Raw genomic sequence first — 20,142 nt, 5'->3', positions numbered from 1 at the left:
TGGTAGTCCAGTCTCTCTCCAGCCAGCAAGCTTTTTAAGATGTCAAAACATTATAAAATACAGGGAAAAAGTGATTAATAGAAAGCTGATGGGGAAAAAAGAAGCTTCTGTATTACAGCCAGAGGTACACTCTTACCTGGCCCGATTCCACTATAATTATTATATGGAGCTCCCACTGCCTTTCTTTCCACCACTTCCCCTCTCCCCATCCTCTGGAGGGCCTTTCCCAAGCCCTCGAGGCTGAAGCTTGGGTTCAGCCCTGTATTTTGGCATCATGTTATTTTATAAAGATCTCCACATTCTACATAACAATGACCCCCCACTCTGGTGCTTCCATTTTTACCCATGGTCTCCTTGTCTTTGCCCAATGGGAATTCTGTGCCTGGTTTGACTTAGTTCACTTAAGCCACCTTTCTTTGCTTGTTCTGTTGATATTTCCCTCAAATTTTACTTTGATTTAAGAAATTGGCATTACCTAAGACTTTCGGGAAAGGACTAGACTGGTTCCCAAGTATCATTCTAATTATTGAGATAGATGGCTGGCAATGTCTATCTCAAGAAAATTTCTCTTTCTTTGCTTCTTTTCCTCTTTCACAAATACCTTTATTAAGCAACTACTACAGGATGAAGAATTCAGGATACATATATGAAAAGTTACAGTCCTTGCCTCAAAGGGAGCTAGAAAGGAAAATAGGCATAATAAAATGTAAGTCTTAAAATGGAGGTATATACCTTCTGAGGAAGTTGAAGAAAAAGGAAGAAGGAATTCCTAAGTTAGTGGCCTGAGTCAGGGAAGACTTCTCTAGGAGGATGACATGTTGCTACATCCTTTCAAATTAGAAGTTTTTTTTTTTGGGGGGGGGTGGAATATAAAAGCAATGCATGTTCATGGTTGAAAATTTAGAAAGTATTTAAAAATATAAAAAATAAAATAAAGGTGAATTCCAACCTCATCCCTGAACATAAATGATTAAATTTTTTTATAATAAAAAAGTATATTTTGAAACTGGACAGAGGTGGTGATTGCGTACCATTGTGAATGTACTAAATATCACTGAATTGTTGACTCTAAAATAGTTAAATTTATGTTATGTGAACTTCACCTCAAAAAATTATTTTTAAAAAGGTGTTTATGCTAATTTAAACATAAGGAAAATAAACTGAATGGGCACTAAACTTCAGATAAATCCTTTTTTTTTTCCCCACAAGAAGAGATATTATTTCCAAAAATATCTGTGTCAAGAAAATTATAAAAAGTATTAATATGGATCAGTATGTTTGATTGGTACTTAATGTTTATAATTTATACCTGACTCTAAATGTAAGTTTCCAGGTAATAAAATCTAGTCAACAACTTTATAGTAATAATAATTCATCTGCTTTGTATAATAATAAACCAAACACTACCCCTCATCCCACTCTCAGTTTAAATTAAAAACATGCTATACTCCAATAAGAATTAAAAAAAAATAAATAAAAGTAACCACCGCCTCCCCAAATCCATAGAACCATACATGAACAGAAAAGTTAATTTTATTAATTGCTAATTTATTTTTTAAAAATGGATGACTGGGACTTCCCTGGTGGCACAGTGGTTAAGAATCTGCCTGCCAATGCCGGGGACACGGGTTCAATCCCTGGTCTGGGAAGACCCCACATGCCACGGAGCAACTCAGCCCGTGCACCACAACTTCTGAGCCTGCGTGATGCAACTACTGAAGCCCACGCCTGAAGAGCCCATGCTCCACAACAAGAGAAGCCACCACAGTGAGAAGCCCGCGCACCACACGGAAGAGTAGCCTCTGCTCGCCACAACTAGAGAAAGCCTGCATGCAGCAACGAAGACCCAACATGGCCAAAAATAAATTTAAAAATTTAAGATAAATAAAAAAATATTAAAAAATGGATGACAAAAGAACAAGATTGAAAGCTTATGTCTACTTTAAAAGGGCTTTGTAGAAGAACTTAAAGTGGATGTGGAAATAAGATATCAGCAGGTAAAAACAAATACAAACAACATATCGTGGGGAAGGAATTTTCTTGCAACCAGAAAAATATCAGAAAATAAATGGAAAGTTAAAAAATATGCTAGAGCAGAAGCAAGAAGAACTACAATCCTGCAGCCTGTGGAACAAAAACCACATTCACAGAAAGAAAGACAAGATGAAAAGGCAGAGGGCTATGTACCAGATGAAGGAACAAGATAAAACCCCAGAAAAACAACTAAATGAAGTGGAGATAGGCAACCTTCCAGAAAAAGAATTCAGAATAATGATAGTGAAGATGATCCAGGACCTCAGAAAAAGAATGGAGGCAAAGATCGAGAAGATGCAAGAAATGTTTAACAAAGACCTAGAAGAATTAAAGAACAAACAAACAGAGATGAACAATACAATAACTGAAATGAAAACTACACTAGAAGGAATCAATAGCAGAATAACTGAGGCAGAAGAACGGATAAGTGACCTGGAAGACAGAATGGTGGAATTCACTGTGGCAGAAGAGAATAAAGAATAAAGAATGAAAAGAAATGAAGACAGCCTAAGAGACCTCTGGGACAACATTAAATGCAGCAACATTCGAATTATAGGGGTGCCAGAAGGAGAAGAGAGAGAGAAAGGACCCAAGAAAATATTTGAAGAGATTATAGTTAAAAACTTCCCTAACATGGGAAAGGAAATAGCCACGCAAGTCCAGGAAGTGCAGAGAGTCCCATACAGGATAAACCCAAGGAGAAACATGCCGAGACACATAGTAATCAAATTGGCAAAAATTAAAGACAAAGAAAAATTATTAAAAGCAGCAAGGGAAAAACAACAAATAACAACCAAGGGAACTCCCATAAGGTTAACAGCTGATTTCTCAGCAGAAACTCTACAAGCCAGAAGGGAGTGGCATGATATACCTAAAGTGATGAAAGGGAAGAACCTACAATGACGATTACTCTACCCAGCAAGGATCTCATTCAGATTTGATGGAGAAATCAAAAGCTTTACAGACAAGCAAAAGCTAAGAGAATTCAGCACCACCAAACCACCTCTACAACAAATGCTAAAGGAACTTCTCTAAGTGGGAAACACAAGAGAAGAAAAGGACCTACAAAAACAAACCCAAAACAATTAAGAAAATGGTAATGGGAACATACATATCAATAATTACCCTAAACGTGAATGGATTAAATGCTCCAACCAAAAGACACAGGCCTGCTGAATGGATACAAAAACAAGACCCATATATATGCTGTCTACAAGAGACCCACTTCAGACCTAGGGACACATTCAGACTGAAAGTGAGGGGATGGAAAAAGATATTCCATGCAAATGGAAATCAAAAGAAAGCTGGAGTAGCAATACTCATATCAGATAAAATAGACTTTAAAATAAAGAATGTTGCAAGAGACAAAGAAGGACACTACATAATGATCAGGGGATCAATCCAAGAGGAAGATATAACAGTTTTAAATATATATGCACCCAACATAGGAGCACCTCAATACATAAGGCAACTGCTAACAGCTATAAAATAGGAAATCGACAGTAACACAATAATAGTGGGAGACTTTAACACCTCACTTACACCAATGGACAGATCATCCAAAATGAAAATAAATAAGGAAACAGAAGCTTTAAATGACACAATAGACCAGATAGATTTAATTGATATTTATAGGACATTCCATCCAAAAACAGCAGATTACACTTTCTTCTCAAGTGCGCACAGAACACTCTCCAGGATAGATCACATCTTGGGTCACAAATCAAGCGTCAGTAAATTTAAGAAAATTGAAATCATATCAATCATCTTTTCTGACCAAAATGCTATGAGATTAGAAATGAATTACAGGGAAAAAACCGTAAAAAACACAAACACATGGAGGCTAAACAATACATTTCTAAATAACCAAGAGATCACTGAAGAAATCAAAGAGGAAATCAAAAAATGCCTAGAGACAAATGACAATGAAACACGACTATCCAAACTTATGGGATGCAGCAAAAGCAGTTCTAAGACGGAAGTTTATAGCTATACAAGCCTACCTCAAGAAACAAGAAAAATCTCAAATAAACAATTAACCTTACACCTAAAGGAACTAGAGAAAGAAGAACAAACAAAACCCAAAGTTAGCAGAAGGAAAGAAATCATAAAGATCAGAGCAGAAATAAATGAAAAAGGAACAAAGAAAACAATAACAAAGATCAATAAAACTAAAAGCTTGTTCTTTCAGAAGATAAACAAAATTGCTAAACCATTAGCCAGACTCATCAAGAAAAAGAGGGAGAGGACTCAAATCAATAAAATTAGAAATGAAAAAGAAGTTACAACAGACACCGCAGAAATACAAAGCATCTTAAGAGACTGCTACAAGCAACTCTATGCCAATAAAATGGACCACCTGGAAGAAATGGACAAATTCTTAGAAAGGTATAAGCTTCCAAGACTGAACCAGGAAGAAATAGAAAATACGAACAGACCAATCACAAGCAATGAAATTGAAACTGTGATTAAAAATCTTCCAACAAACAAAAGTCCAGGACCACATAGCTTCACAGGTGAATTCTATCAAACATTTAGAGAAGAGCTAACACCCATCCTTCTCAAACTCTTCCAAAAATTGCAGAGGAAGGCATACTCCCAAACTCATTCTGTGAGGCCACCATCACCCTGATACCAAAACCAGACAAAGATACTACAAAAAAAGAAAATTACAGACCAATATCACTGATGAATATAGATGCAAAAATCCTCAACAAAATACAAACAGAATCCAACAACACATTAAAAGGATCATACACCATGACCAGGTGAGATTTATCCCAGGGATGCAAGGATTCTTCAATGTATGCAAATCAATCAATGTGATACACCATATTAACAAATTGAAGAAGAAAAACCATATGGTCATCTCAATGAATGCAGAAAAAGCTTTTGACAAAATTCAACACCCATTTAAAAGCTCTCCAGAAAGTGGGCATAGAGGGAACCTACCTCAACATAATAAAGGCCATATATGACAAACCCACAGCAAACATCATTCTCAATGGTGAAAAACTGAAAACATTTCCTCTAAGATCAGGAAAAAGACAAGGATGTCCACTCTCACCACTATTATTCAACATAGTTTTGGAAGTCCTAGCCACGGCAATCAGAGAAGAAAAAGAAATAAAAGGAATACAAATTGGAAAAGAAGAAATAAAACTGTCACTGTTTGCAGATGACATGATACTATACATAGAGAATCCTAACGATGCCACCAGAAAACTACTAGAGCTAATCAATGAATTTGGTAAAGTAGCAGGATACAAAATTAATGCACAAAGGTCTCTTGCATTTCTATACACGAATGATGAAAAATCTAAAAGAGAAATTAAGGAAACACTCCCATTTACCATTGCAACAAAAAAGAATAAAATACCTAGGAATAAACCTACCTAGGGAGACAGAAGACCTGTATGCAGAAAACTATAAGACACTGATGAAAGAAATTAAAGATGATACCAACAGATGGAGAGATATATCATGTTCTTGGATTGGTAGAATCAATATTGTGAAAATGACTATACTATCCAAAGCAATCTACAGATTCAATGCAATCCCTATCAAATTACCAATGGCATTTTTTATTTAGAATTAGAACAAAAAATCTTAAAATGTGTATGGAGACACAAAGGACCCCGAATAGCCAAAGCAGTCTTGAGGGAAAAAAAACGGAGCTGGAGGAATCAGACTCCCTGACTTCAGACTATACTATAAAGCTACAGTAATCAAGACAATATGGTACTGGCACAAAAACAGAAACATAAATCAATGGAACAAGATAGAGAAACCCCAGAGATAAACCCATGCACCTATGGTCAACTAATCTATGACAAAGGAGGCAAGCATATACAATGGAGAAAAGACAGTCTCTTCAATAAGTGGTGCTGGGAAAACTGGACAGCTACATGTAAAAGAATGAAATTAGAACACTCCCTAACACCATACACAAAAATAAACCCAAAATGGATTAGAGACCTAAAGGTAAGACCGGACACTATAAAACTCTTAGAGGAAAACATAGGAAGAACACTCTTTGACATAAATCACAGCAAGATCTTTTTTGATCCATCTCCTAGAGTAATGGAAATAAAACCAAAAACAAACAAATGGGACCTAATGAAACTTAAATGTTTTGCACAGCAAATGAAACCATAGACAAGATGAAAAGACAACCCTCAGAATGGGAGAAAATATTTGCAAACGAATCAACGGACAAAGGATTAATCTCCAAAATATATAAACAGCTCATGCAGCTCAATATTAAAAAAGCAAACAACCCAATCCAAAAATGGGCAGAAGACCTAAATAGACATTTCTCCAAAGAAGACATACTGATGGCCAAGAAGCACATGAAAATCTGCTGAACATCACTAATTATTAGAGAAATGCAAATGAAAACTACAATGAAGTATCACCTCACACCAGTCAGAATGGGCATCATCAGAAAATCTACAAACAACAAATGCTGGAGAGGGTGTGGAGAAAAGGGAACCCTCTTCCACTGTTGGTGGGAATGTAAATTGATACAGCCACTATGGAGAACAATATGGAGGTTCCTTAAAAAACTAAAAATAGAATTACCATATGGTCCAGCAATCCCACCACTGGGCTTATACCCAGAGAAAACCATAATTCAAAAAGACACATGCACCCCAGTGTAAAGAGTGCTGCACCCCAATTGCAGCACTCTTTACAATAGCCAGGTCATGGAAGCAACCTAAATGCCTGTTGACAGACGAATGGATAAAGAAGATGTGGTACATATATACAATGGAATATTACTCAGCCATAAAAAGCAACAAAATTGGGTCATTTGTTGAGATGTGGATGGATCTAGAGACTGTCATACAGAGTGAAGTAAATCAGAAAGAGAAAAACAAGTATCGTATATTAACTCATATATGTGGAACCTAGAAAAATCTTACAGATGAACTGGTTTGCAGGGCATAAATTGAGATATAGATGTAGAGAACAAATGTATGGAGACCAAGGGGGGAAAGCAGCGGAGGGAGGTGGTGGTGGTGTGATGAATTGGGAGATTGGGATTGACATGTATACACTGATGTGTATAAAATTGATGACTAATAAGAACCTGCTGTATAAAAAATATATACATATGCTAAAACAAATTAGCATATAGATATTATTCATAATTATGAGTTTGAATCTTGAAGAACATGTCAAATTATGCTGTGGATTTCCAGTAATATCAGTTAATACATAGGAAATATTCAAAGCTCTATCGCTTAAAAAGGCAATGGCCCAATTATCTGAAAAATTCAAGCATACAAACTATTTCTCTCCCAGATAGGCTGCATAAAGCCAATATTGTATATCTCTTCCTTGTTCTTTTGTTCACATTTAAATTTTTCTTTTAATGGGATTTTTAGTTTATAATCTTATCTACATCCCTTTAGGATTCTTTAGCTTTAAAGAGCCCCACTTTAAAAAAGATGATCTATTTGGTCCTTCACATTTTTCTGTGGTTTTGGTAAGTCCACCACCACATGGACTACCCTGAATTTGATGACATATGCTTCCTTAATACCTAACTCTCTCCCCAGGAGGAAATCAGGCATCCTTGGAACAGACTTCATTTTCACATAAGTATATGGATATTGTTTTAGTACAAATTAAAAAATGTTAATAAATAAATACATTCCAGGAATATTTTTTGAGTGCCCACTGAATGTCAGATCTGTGCCAGGAGCTGGGCATACAAAGATGTACCAAGGTCCTGCCTTCATGGCATTTACATTCTCTTGAAAGAAGCAGATGGGAAAACATGTGCAGCTACAAAAGAACTGATGAGCATAGATGGACAGGAACAGCGTGTGGTGGGAGCACAGAGAAGGAACACTTCCATCTGTCTGGAGGGGCTGTGACAGCTTCCTCCAGGAGGGGATTAATCTCGACACTCAGTGGATGAGCTTGACATTTGCCGATCGGATTTGTGGGGAATACAGTTAATAGCACAGAGTTAAGAGAGACCCTGTTGTAGCATAAGGGCGTAACTGTTCTGATAACTGAGAGACTGTACGTGTCAGAAGTAATGCAGCTTACCTTTTCCATGAAGATATGTAAAGATCACACACGTGAGTTAATTCACATTACAAAATGCAAACTATACAAAAGTATATACACAAGAATCTTTTTTTATTTCTCTTTCCCAATCTTACTCCCATTCACAGCATTTCTTGGCATTATATATATTGAAGTGTATACCTTCTACCATATATAGATCCATTGTTTTAGCTTGTTTTTTACCTAAATATTATATATATATCTATGCACACAGGCATATATATATTTCTGCAGCAGCTTGCTTTATTCATTAACAAAAATATTGCTTGGAGTTCCTTTCATGCTAGTACCTAAAGCTCCATTTCATTTTTAACGACTACATAGTATTTCATTACAAGGCTGTGGCATAACTTATGTAAACGTTTCCCATTGATGGACATCTATGTTTTCCCCCTAAATTTTTGCTCTTATAAATAACGCTGTAATGAAAATGCACATACATCTTGAAGCATATATATGGCAAGTTCTGTGGAATAAATGCCTAGATTCAAAAATGGGACTTTTCTCTCTTCCTTGAGAGGTGGCTGGATAGGTACGGAGCCCGTACCCCTGGGCTGTCGGGCTCCTTTGGAGATCATTTCTGTTTGTTCCCCAAACCAAAGTCCCTGGGAGTGTCTGACCTGGTGGCCTTATCCCTTATGCCTTTTTAGCTGTATTATTTCCTGTTTCATAATGAGGCTGGAAGAACAGATGTCCCATATCACGTACCAATTCCTCTGCTGTGGGTGTCAGGCCAGAGAGCTGGCATCTCAGAAGTGCGCCTACTCAGGGAAGTGTTAGTTGGGTGAAGTGGAAGCTATAATTTAGGACTATATTGCATGTACTTTATACATTTAGTAGACCTCAGGGTCTTAACAAAGAATACCATTATTTCAGTCAATAAAAAATGCAAATCATTTATTTTAAGCAGTTTTTGAAACAGGAGTCATAGGTTTGGGGTATTTCTTATAAGGATATTTGTGTATGGGTATGTTTTTAGATTCTTTATTAAATTTCCTTATCCTAGTTGAAAAATTAAAAAAAATCCCAAATCTATTTAATAAAGGGGATGAGTTCTAATCAGTCATCAATTTTTCCTATATTGCTGAATGGCTATTTCCAGTTCATTTCAAAAGCAATTCAATTTTCTTTTCTTCTCCATCCCTTGTTTATAACATTCATTTGTCATTTTTGTCATTTTATAGACCTACCAAGAGCAGCTGTCAGGATCTTAAGCAACATGACATTCCTTTTTGTGAGTTTGTCATACACAGCTGAGAGTGCCATTGTAACTGCTTTCATTACCTTCATTCCCAAGTTCATCGAGTCACAGTTTGGTATTCCAGCTTCCAATGCCAGCATCTACACTGGTAAGGCACTGCCGTTAGAACTCCTTGAAACCATGATCATTTTTGACCACTAAACTAAAATGCAATGAGTAAAGAGAAAGTTCGTTCTAACATCAAGGTGTTAAATTCAAGTTCATGAACAGCAACCTTCCCCCACCTCAGATTTTAGGAGGAGGAAGTCTTTGAATGTTTTCTCTTCAATTCAGATTGTACTGAAGTGTAACATTTTCACCAACTGTGTTTTGGAAAAGGGAGAACTTTGCATATTTGTGTTTTTACGGTTCTCAGTTCAAAAGAATGAAATGGGAAAACTTAAATCTGAATAAATCTTTGCATGGTCAGACATGAGTCTGAAAGTGTTAAATTTTAAAAAATTGATGGTCTGAAATATAGATCATTTTCATGGATTTTCCATTCATAAATGTGAACACGTTTTAACTGCATTACTGGAGGTGCTTGAAGTTAGAAAGGCAATCTATGACTTTTGTTTTCGATGATGTTTTATGTTGGTACATAGACCCATAATACTTTGTGCTCAAATCTTTTTTTTTCCATAGTAAATTGGGTGCTCAGAAATGTGGGAACATGAATTCTCAGATATTGGGATTTTCAGTGTATTATATCATGTAATATCCTGGATGTTCCCTTAGAGATTTCAAAGATGGTCAAATGTATCTACCTAAGGCTCAATTTATTAATAAGGTAGATTTAAGCGGTTAAGTGGAGAATTACAAGAGCTTTTGCAATGGCCAGCTCCCACTTTTCTCCTTCACTTCCACATTCAAACCCAGCAAGCTTGGATTATCTGAAAATTAGCGGACAAAATTATATTATTGTATAGAAAGAGAAGTCGAACTATTTGGGTAATCATTTTGTTCTCTATTTCATTTTGCCCATAAAAATACATACATATTGGGTTGTGGGTCCATGATAGCAAATCTTTTTATAAAGAGTATACTGCTATGGACATTTTAATTGTCACCTATAAATCTGTTTTTTTCTGTTGGTTTTAAATAATATATGTTTTACTTATATTAAGGTAAAATTTACAGATTATAATTACATTAATTATTAATTAATGTAATTAATTAATTACATTATAATTTGGTTGTCAGAAATCCTGAACATCCTATTTTTTGTTTAATTCTTACACTAACCTTTGTTGAGCAACAATTCTTGGACAGGGAAACCACGAGTTGTCTTGTTGTTAGATCTGAAGCCATGTAACTGTCAGATGTGGTCTCAGTATTTCCCACAATAAGTTTCAATATTAGAGGTGTTACTGGAAAGAAGGTTCATAGTCAAATAAATTAGGGGCTTGCTGAGTTAAACAAAATAGTACAGAGTCCTTTGCTGCTGGACTTTTCATAACCCTTAATATACCAATGGGCATTGTGAAACTCCCAAAGGAAAGTTCAAAGTACAGTCTCTCCTAAATTTATTTGACCATGAAATCTGATTTCTTTAAGGCATTCTTTCTCATGAATAGTGTTCTTCAGGACACACATCAGTCCAGCCTGTGTGTCCCTGTTCCAGCCAGGCTAGGGAGGAGATCCTTCTGGATCATCCCATTTCCCTCCAGATGCACCATTTGGACCTCGAGAGTTACCAGGCTGTGGTCCAGTGCTGAGCTGGGTAGGAATTGATGCGTATTGAACCCATATTGACCAAGGCCATCTCTTAATTACTGGTTGAGGCAGAGGCTAGATAGACAACTTTCTGTGGACCTGGGGTCTTTGGCTGCAGAGTTCCACAGTGAAGTGCTCAAGGCAGTGGTCCCTGAGTGTGGCCTTCTTGGTGAAGAGGGTAAACGATTGAATAAAACTAAATCTCGGAATTTGTTCATCCCACGTTCCAACATCCGGGTTAAAAAGCAGCAGTATCACACAGTGCCAATGCCATTCTGGTTTTGTCATCAGCAGCTTTTTTTGTTTTTGATCATTGCCAATGCTATTTATACAATGTTTGGTAGTCTTTGGTGTTTTGATAAAAAGGCCTTTCATTTCCAGCTCACGTACTTTTTCCTTCCTTTCCAGACAGATAACAAATAGTAATAGTCAAGAGATACTCAGACTGATTAAGAGTAGAGAGTGGCCTGTCATATTGCGGTAAAATTAAACAGGGATGACGCTTCTTTTTAAAACTTACCTCGATTTTTTGAATTTGTATCAATTGAATCCTTCTTACTCTCTAAGCAGAGACTTGTATTTTTTAAGGACTTATTTAATTTAATTTTTTTGTATTTAAACCCCGTTCCATGCACATAAGTGACATGGAGAATTAAGAAGTGTATCTGAAGATGAATTTGAAAATAGTTTAAATTTCTCCTCTGACAAAGTTTTCGAGTTAAAGTTCTTTCTTCATTTAAAAAAATTACCTGACCCTCCATAGCAGTTTGCTTGTGTTGTGTTACATGGTAGAGATGAAGCTCCGTACATGTATCGAAGATGGGCCTTTGCTCACTCGCCCTCTCTCATAGCCATTGAATACCGACTCCGGGCATGGCGCTGTGCCGTGTGTGTGTGGTGTGTGTGTCGTGTGTGTGTGTTGTGTGTTGCCTGTGTGGTGTGTGTATTGTGTGTGTGTTGAGTGTTGTGTGTGTTGTGTGTGTGTTGTGTTGTGTTGTGTGTGTGGTGTGTGTGTGGTGTGTGTGTGTCGTGTGTGTGTGTTGCCTGTGTGTTGTGTGTGTTGTGTGTGTGTTGTGGTGTGTGTGTGTTGTGTGTGTGCTGTGTGTGTGTGTTGTGTGTGTGTGTTTGTGTGTGTGTGTATGTAGGCAGGTGGACACGGGGCGGGGCAGATATAAAGGCTCAAACCTGGACCTTAAGGTGCTTACAGATCTAAGAGGAGAGAGCTTACAAAATAAGTTTAGAAAAAGCTGTTTAAATAAACGAATGGAAGCTGTGCGCTACAGAGATTATTTTGGCCGGCGGCGTGGCTGTGTGGCGGTGTTGAGCTGCGTGTCATGGCGGAAATGGCTTTTAACCAGACTTTTAAGGAGAAGTAGAATTGGACCGTTTGGAGTCTGGAGGAAAGGCGTTTGCTCTCTGTGCAGGACCAACTTGAACAAAGGCAAAGAGCAGGGAAGGCTGAGGCTTGTTCTGGCTCCAGCCAGCACCCCCGGCCCCAGAAAAGCTTTCCTTGGACAGACATGAGAGGGCTCTAAAGGCAAGCAGGTGGGAGGTGGGCTGAGCGGCGGTGGAGAGATGAATGCTTTCAGGTGTTGCTGGGGGGGGGGGCACCTTTAGCACCACTGGGCTCATCCCGTCATCACATTGGGGGTCCCTGTGCCCTGAGAGGAGGTGGTGACACTCATGAGTGTGTCACTAAAACACCTTCAGCCCACTGGTGTTCATTCCTGTGCAACAGTGGATATGTGGTCACGCTGCACCCTCCCTGTTTATGGTCTTTCTGCTGACTCCCTTAGGGTCACATTTATTGAATGAAATGAAATTGATATTTTGGAAAAGCCTGAAATAGCGGGAAAAGCCCTGCAGGAGGAGTTAGATGGAGCGGTCATGAACCCTGCCCTGCTGGTCACCAACTCTGTGACTTTGGGCAGGTCACTTAACTCCCTGAACTTCAGCTAAAACTGAACTTTATCTGTCTGATGAGGATAATATCTCCCCTCTCTCTGTGTCAGTGTTGTTGTCAGGATCAAATGAAGTAGTAAATAATGATTTGTTCCAGAGCTTACCTAACTTCAATAGATACAGCAGTATAAATTGAAAAATATAACTTAATCATGTATTCTAGGAAATAAAATTATTTATGATGATGATGACAGCACCTTACATTTGAAGTCCTGCATCTTGAACAGGTCTGGGAATGAAACCTCTGTAATAATAGTGATGGTAATAAAATGACTGATAATATTTGTTGAGTGTTTGCTAAGTAGAAGATGCTGAGTATTTTTATACGTAAAACATCATTTAATCCATGTAACTAATGCCTATGCAGTAGGTATTATTGATTATGCCCATTTTTCAGATGAGGAAACAAAGGTCCAGAGAGGTTTAAATAACTTGCTTGAAGACGTGCAAACAGTAAGAGGCAGGAGGCAGGAGTCTTGTACTCCTTGGAGAATATAAATGTGCATATATGATTTTTACTGAAACACTATAATAGGCATATTCTATTGTCATAATTTCCAGTGAGTTTGTGGGGTTTTTTTTGGTTTTTGTTTTTAACTATTTCTGGAGAAATGATAGTCTAAGATTCTACTCTGCCACCAAACCATGGTCAACAACATTTGTTTTTAGAGCACTGTGGCCTCTCAGCATCACCTTGGCTTTCCTGGGATCCCACCCTTTGTGTGCAGAATTATGAAGAGTTAGCCATTTGTTTGTCTTTACAACTGAAATCGCCTTGGAAAACTCTATTTTGTTTTTCATTGGAGAATAATCAAGATACTGGGTTGACCAAAAAGTTTGTTTGGGTTGAATGAATTTTTGGCCAACCCAATACTTTTTTTTCTGTGTCTTGAAAAGATAAGGAGATTAGGTTGGGGTGTGATTTTTAAAAATAGACTGTAATTTTTATTGCTTTCTAATTAACCAAATATTTGTCACCTATCTTCAACCACTGATTTCGAGTCATTGATGAGAGTCAAGGCGGTGCCCCTGAACTCAAATTGCAGCCTCAGATTTGTTGCGTCTTTAGATGCAAGTGAAGCGTGAACATGCTTTGATTGGTTTCATTCTTCTGAGAGCATTAACAGCTTTTCTAGAGCCGTTCTTCTATGAGATAGTTGTTTTTTTTTTCCTCTCACTGTAGTGGCCTCTTCCGTTGCAGAGCACAGGCTCCGGACGCGCAGACTCAGCGGCCATGGCTCACAGGCCCAGCCGCTCCGCACCATGTGGGATCTTCCCAGACTGGGGCACGAACCTGTATCCCCTGCATTGGCAGGCGGACTCTCAACCACTGCGCCACCAGGGAAGCCCCTATGAGATAGTTTTTAAAGTTCATTTTGTACTAATTTTATAAATGTATACAAAGATTTTTTTTTTTTTCCAGGAATGGAATACTTTATTCTATGTAGATTTATGACAAAGATTTTTTTAACGTTAAAATTAACCTTTTAAATGCAGATAGACTGTATTAGGTGTGGATGTACTGTAGCATCACTGGCCATTTCCAAAAACTAATTACATTAGTTTTTCTTCAATGCCAATTAGAACTTTGGTAGAAGATTGTAGTGGACAGTATGTCAGGATACTCAGATTCTGTTTGTTCATTAACCAATTAATTTAAGACATGTTTCAGTGCTTACCGTGTGGCCAGTTCTTAGCCAATGCACTCATGGTGGCGCTTAGGCAGGGTTCAGTTGCTTAAGAAGGCTCAGAGGACCCAAAATGACAACTGCTACACATGGATACTACGCAACTACAGCATTAAAGTAAGAATGGACTGGGACTTCCCTGGTGGTCTAGTGGTTAGGACTCCACGCTTCCACTGCAGGGGTCACGGGTTTGATCCCTGGCCGGGGAACTAAGATTCCGCAAGCCCAAAACAAACAAACAAACAAACAAACAAACAAACAAAGTAAGAATGGACTTTACATCCACCGGCCATCTCTGAAGGGCACAGCAGGACCCACTTTCTCTCTTATCTCAGGCACCAGTGACATGTGTAGGGAACACCCAGGAAGCAGATTCCACATGGAGTCTCAGCTGGAGCTTTTTATATTTTTGAAATACTTTTTATATTTTAAAATACTTCTTATATTTTTATTTCTTCTATATTTTGCTGGTCACATAGGTTCTTGCTCTGTACAGTCTCAACAGTAGAACTCTCCAGGGGGTCTTAGCACCGTCATGTACAGAACCATCATGCTCACTGTCATCAGTAAAGGATGCTGGGGGCTTCCCTGGTGGCGCAGTGGTTAAGAATCCGCCTGCCAATGCAGGGGACACGGGTTCGAGCCCTATTCCAGGAAGACCCCACATGCCGCGGAGCAACTAAGCCCATGCACCACAACTACTGAGCCTGCGCTCTAGAGCCCGCAAGCCACAACTACTGAGCCCGCGTGCCACAACTACTGAAGCCCGTGCGCCTAGAGCCCGTGCTCCACAACAAGAGAAGCCACCGCAATGGAAGCCCACACACCGCAATGAAGAGTAGCCCCCGCTCGCCGCAACTAGAGAAAGCCCATGCAAAGAAACGAAAACCCAACACAGCCAAAAATAAATAAATTAATTAAAATAAAATAAATGATGCTGATGAGCTGGGACAAACCATCCCCAAACTCCCTGGATCCATGGTTACAAAGTGACAATATTTATGCGTTTCACACCTTGCCGGGCACACACACTCTCTTAATTCCGTAGGACGGCTCAGGCCTTCTGCGTTACCTCTCAGAGCTCCCCGAGGGCTACAGTGGTACCTAAGGTGGAGAGTGTCTTTGCCCTCACGCCGCTAACCCATTGTTTGGTTTTAGGCTTATCACTGTTTCTCTCCAGGTCTGTTTTCTAATCTAGAAAACAATAAGTTGGACTAGAATGAACTCTATGACTTCTGCCTGCTTGAAAAATCTTAGATTAAATCATTTTCCCAAGGCCACAAGTACCAAATAAACTTATTCTTACATCTCCCTGTAGAGTTACAGGATTTTCTTACAAGGGAAATAGTTAATGAGCAATTCATCACTGCGGTATTTTTACTAATGGTGCATCGCCACAGACTTTGACCATGTCCAGCATGCATGTGATCTCTTTTTCTTTTAGATGCGAAGTGTGATGTAGTTCATGGATTTCTCTTTGAATCCCAGCTCTGTCACTTAACTAAATGCATGGTTTGAGCCAAGTCCCTTAACCACTCTCTCTCAGTTTCTCATTTGTAAAATGTGAATGCTCCTCTCCTAGGGCAACTGACAAAAGTTAAGTGAGGTACCTTAAAACATTTGGTATATAGTCATAGGTGCCCAATACAAATTGGTTTCCCCCGTTTCATGTTGTAAGACTGTGTTAAATTTAAATCCCCATTAAAGAGTTTTGTTAGTTTTTCTGATTTAAAACATTGTATTAGTCTAATTTAGAGTGGTATTCGAAGGCATTTTGCTAAATCTCATCTGTTAAGAGAAGTAATACATTCAAATGAAATTGTCAGGAGTGACTAGTTTAGTCCCGATCACAGGAGTAAAGTGGCAGAAATCTTCTAGGGCAGCAGATAGGCAGGAGGTGTTGGGAAGGAAACGTCACAACATAGTGCAATCATCAATCAATCTCTCTCTGTCTCTGTCTCTGTCTCCCAACCTCTCTCTCTCTTTGAATTGCTCTAAGTCAGTTTCCCAGATGACCAGCCTCCTGTTTGGCCAGTTCTCCAAACCATTATTTCTTTCATGATTCTTTCTCTTTATTTACCAATTATCAGAGTAAAAAATTTTGTTCTAGCAAATTGGTACAATGACCAGTAAACTTAAAAAAATACGACGAACACATGGCTTTTTATATGTTTGATGTACTTTAATCTACTGCAATCATTATTCTTTTTGATGCTCCAGTTGTTCAGTCTTTGGCCACTGGGAGCCCCTTCAAGCTAGCATCTGTAACATTTGGAATGACCTCAGCAGTTTTTATGGTTTCCTGCCCTAGACCTGGGATCAGTCACACTTCTCCAAGGAGTCTTGGCTCCTTTTAGAGGAAAGTGATCTTTGGAGATCACCATCTGGACACTGGGTGTGCTCGTTGCTACAAGACTGTCATTGTTTCTAGGCCTTTTTGTTTTTAATAAAAAGAGGAAAGCGAATCATGAAGTTATATTGATATTTCCACTTCAAATGTAAGATTACAGGTTATTACTTAACTTCTTTGATATTGTATCTCTTTACTCTAATACTGAAAATCTTTCTTCCTAATAACTTTTACATAATTACTGTATCCAAGTATGTGTGTATGTGTGTGTATGTGTAATGGTTTCAAACCAACTATCAGTGTTATTACTAACTATGAAATATGAAATGCAGTTTTAGACATCTTTGTGGTTCTTTCTGTCCATAGGCTATCTCTTAGGGATTTGCAAAATACTGTGACCTAGTTATTTGAAATAATTCTTCTCTGTTTGGTTATGCCCACAACCCAATATGCTGTGGAGATTTATTTGCTTTAATTTGTTTTCAGTTTTTAGGGATTACTTTATTTTTCTATGTTTAAGTTAAATTTGTTTTTTTTAAATTATGTAAGACATTTCTATGATTTGAAAGTCAAAACCATTAAACAAACGACATTCAGAGAAGCCTTGCTTTCATCCTGGTTTGCTCCAGTTCTCTCTCTTCCTCTACAGGTAGCATTTTCTTTGTTCCTCCCTCTTTTGTTTCTGTTTGAATATGTAAGTAACTATGAGTATTATGTATGCAATAAATAAATATGCATCAGTATTTTATATTAGTATTTCCCCTTCTCTTACCCCAAAGTTGGCATACTCTACACTCTGTCCCGCACTGTAGCAGCATCAGAGGCCTTGCTCATGTCTTTCACAGGCACACAGTTCTCTCAGTTTGCCTTTATCCTGGCAAAGAAGCTCATTCCAGCCAGGCGAGGGAGACTGAGAGCTCATGACTATATTTGTCATATAATACTCAGTCCTTACCCCCTACCCCTGCCAAGGTTTAGCAGATTGTTACAAAGATCAACAGAGAGAATCTTTCTGAAAAACTTTGAAAAATCTGGATAGCTTTTGGGAATCTAAATAAACTTGGAGTCTTTCCTTCAGTATGGGCCTGTGCTGTGATGGTAGAAGGCTGGGACCTTTGTTAGATCCCACTCTTAGCTGGGCACAGGGATAGAGAGGGGCTGTCTGTGCATCATTTTCAGTCCTCCCCACAGTACTGCAGTGGAGGCCCTACTCTCTCCAGCATAGAGTAGCTAAAACCAAGGTGTACAGAGCAATTTTTGTAAGCTATACACCGAAGCAGCCCGTTAATACAGGTCCACAATGTATAGATTGAGCTGGTCCACAGAGAAGCTGCTTACAGTTTAGAATTTTTATTGCACTAATTCTTTCCGCTCCAACTTTTAATGTATTGGGTAAGACATGTAGTATAGGTTTGCAGGGAGGCAGATCTTGTTGAAATTCCTGCTCTTTCTCTTCATCCATCCATCCATCCATTGGCCATCCATGCACAAATATTTATAAAGCTTCCTCTGTGGGCCTGGCACTGTGCCAGGTGCTGGAAAAACCACGATGAGAACACAGAGGGATCCCATCCTCAAGGACCTTGCAGTGTAGTGACCCCAGTGGGTTGCCTGTGTCCTTGGACAAGTTCCTTAACTTTTAGGAAAGAGGTTGTGATGATTAAATGAGGGGATGTAGATGGTGTGCTTAGCACAGTGCCTGGAAGGTAGCTTCTAGTAATAACTGCAGTACTCACTTTACGAGATACTCTCATGAAAATGAATCTAAGGCAAAAGAATGAAGCTAGGACTTAGGATATGTGGAAACATTCACTGGAAAGATTACCTGGGAGAAATTGATTCGAAGAGTAAGAAGAGAGAAAAAGGGCTAAAGGTAGTGGGAAAAATGAAAGAGAAGACAAGAGACCTGATATCAACATGAAGGCTGAAGGATTATTTCATCTGAACTGATGGAGGCTTGGAGATGTAATATAAATGATAACAGTGCAATTGCTTTAAGAGTGAAACACATTGTATGTGAAACTGATTTCAGTCGAATCAGTGTTGAGCTAGGGATAAATCTTTATATCTCTGATTTATTCTCCTTTATTTTTCAACCTCAAATAAGTCTATTTTTCGCTACTCTTAGGAGGGAGAAATACATTTTAAGTGTTTTAATTTTCATGTTTGAGCACAGTGCAGTGAAACGTCAGTTGATCAGATCTCTCAGTTAGATGAAATGTTTTCGTTTCACCTATCTTTGACAATTAATAGCAGAGTCCTTACATCTGGGGTTTCTTTTCCGTGTGCCCGCGCACGAGTGCATGCACGCGTGCGCAAACACACACACATATAAAGACAAACATCACTTATAAGGGATTTTCTGGGCTGAGAGGACATTCAGATCAGTTTTCTCCAGATTTCTACATCTACGTTCATCGCCCCCTGATGATCAGTGAGGTTCAGAATGGCCCAGAGCTCCCTTAAGGGCTTTAGTTATCAAAAAATACTATATTCTGTTCACAGAGCAGGATTCATTTTTGTATAAAAGTTGAACTGAGAAAGATTAGGGAGCTTTTCTAAAGGACTGAAAACGCAGGGGAAAGAATGAAGTGTCAGGAGCAAATGTAAAAACATTTCCGCTAACAAGTGCGTCACGTCCTTGGTTAAATCACATCCAAGATACGCCCAGTGGATCTGATGAATGACTGAAGGTAAACATTAACCTCTCTGGCCCTTAATCTCATCTTGGGAACGAGGGATTGAATTAGACAAGCTTTCACCAAAGCTCAACTAACAGACCTCCCACTGTCTCCCCTACCCCACCCCCAACCTCACAAAATCCTCTGATTTTTGTGAGCAACTTCTTTTTCTAGGCATTCAAGTTAGTGTCTTACCATCTTACTCTGGATATATGTAATACCTTTCCCTGGCACTTTAAATTTCTTTTACAGACATATTGATTTTTTTTCTCCTTTGGTGCGTGTGATGGAACTGAGGTTGAACTGCCACACTTTTTGCTCTTTTTGGAGGGACTCTCGAAGAGTAAGGTAGCTTGATGATTCAGTCTCTCCTTTTAAGAACTC

The 20,142-nt window shown here is 38.5% G+C and overlaps 1 protein-coding gene across 1 annotated transcript in view; it reads left to right on the top strand.

Annotated features, from left to right (window-relative positions):
* The window catches only part of SLCO5A1 (solute carrier organic anion transporter family member 5A1), a 118,547-nt gene that overhangs the window by 57,682 nt on the left and 40,723 nt on the right, over positions 1-20,142 (top strand). The window contains exon 4 of the mRNA XM_060287457.1: positions 9,306-9,470. Within this exon, the coding sequence (XP_060143440.1) occupies positions 9,306-9,470 (165 nt within the window). The remainder of the gene's footprint in view (positions 1-9,305; positions 9,471-20,142) is intronic.

This window comes from Globicephala melas, chromosome 17 (assembly GCF_963455315.2).
Source record: "Globicephala melas chromosome 17, mGloMel1.2, whole genome shotgun sequence".
NCBI classification, from domain to species: Eukaryota; Metazoa; Chordata; class Mammalia; order Artiodactyla; family Delphinidae; genus Globicephala; species Globicephala melas.
Note: the sequence above shows the minus strand (reverse complement) of the source record. Positions and strands in the feature narration are given on the sequence as shown.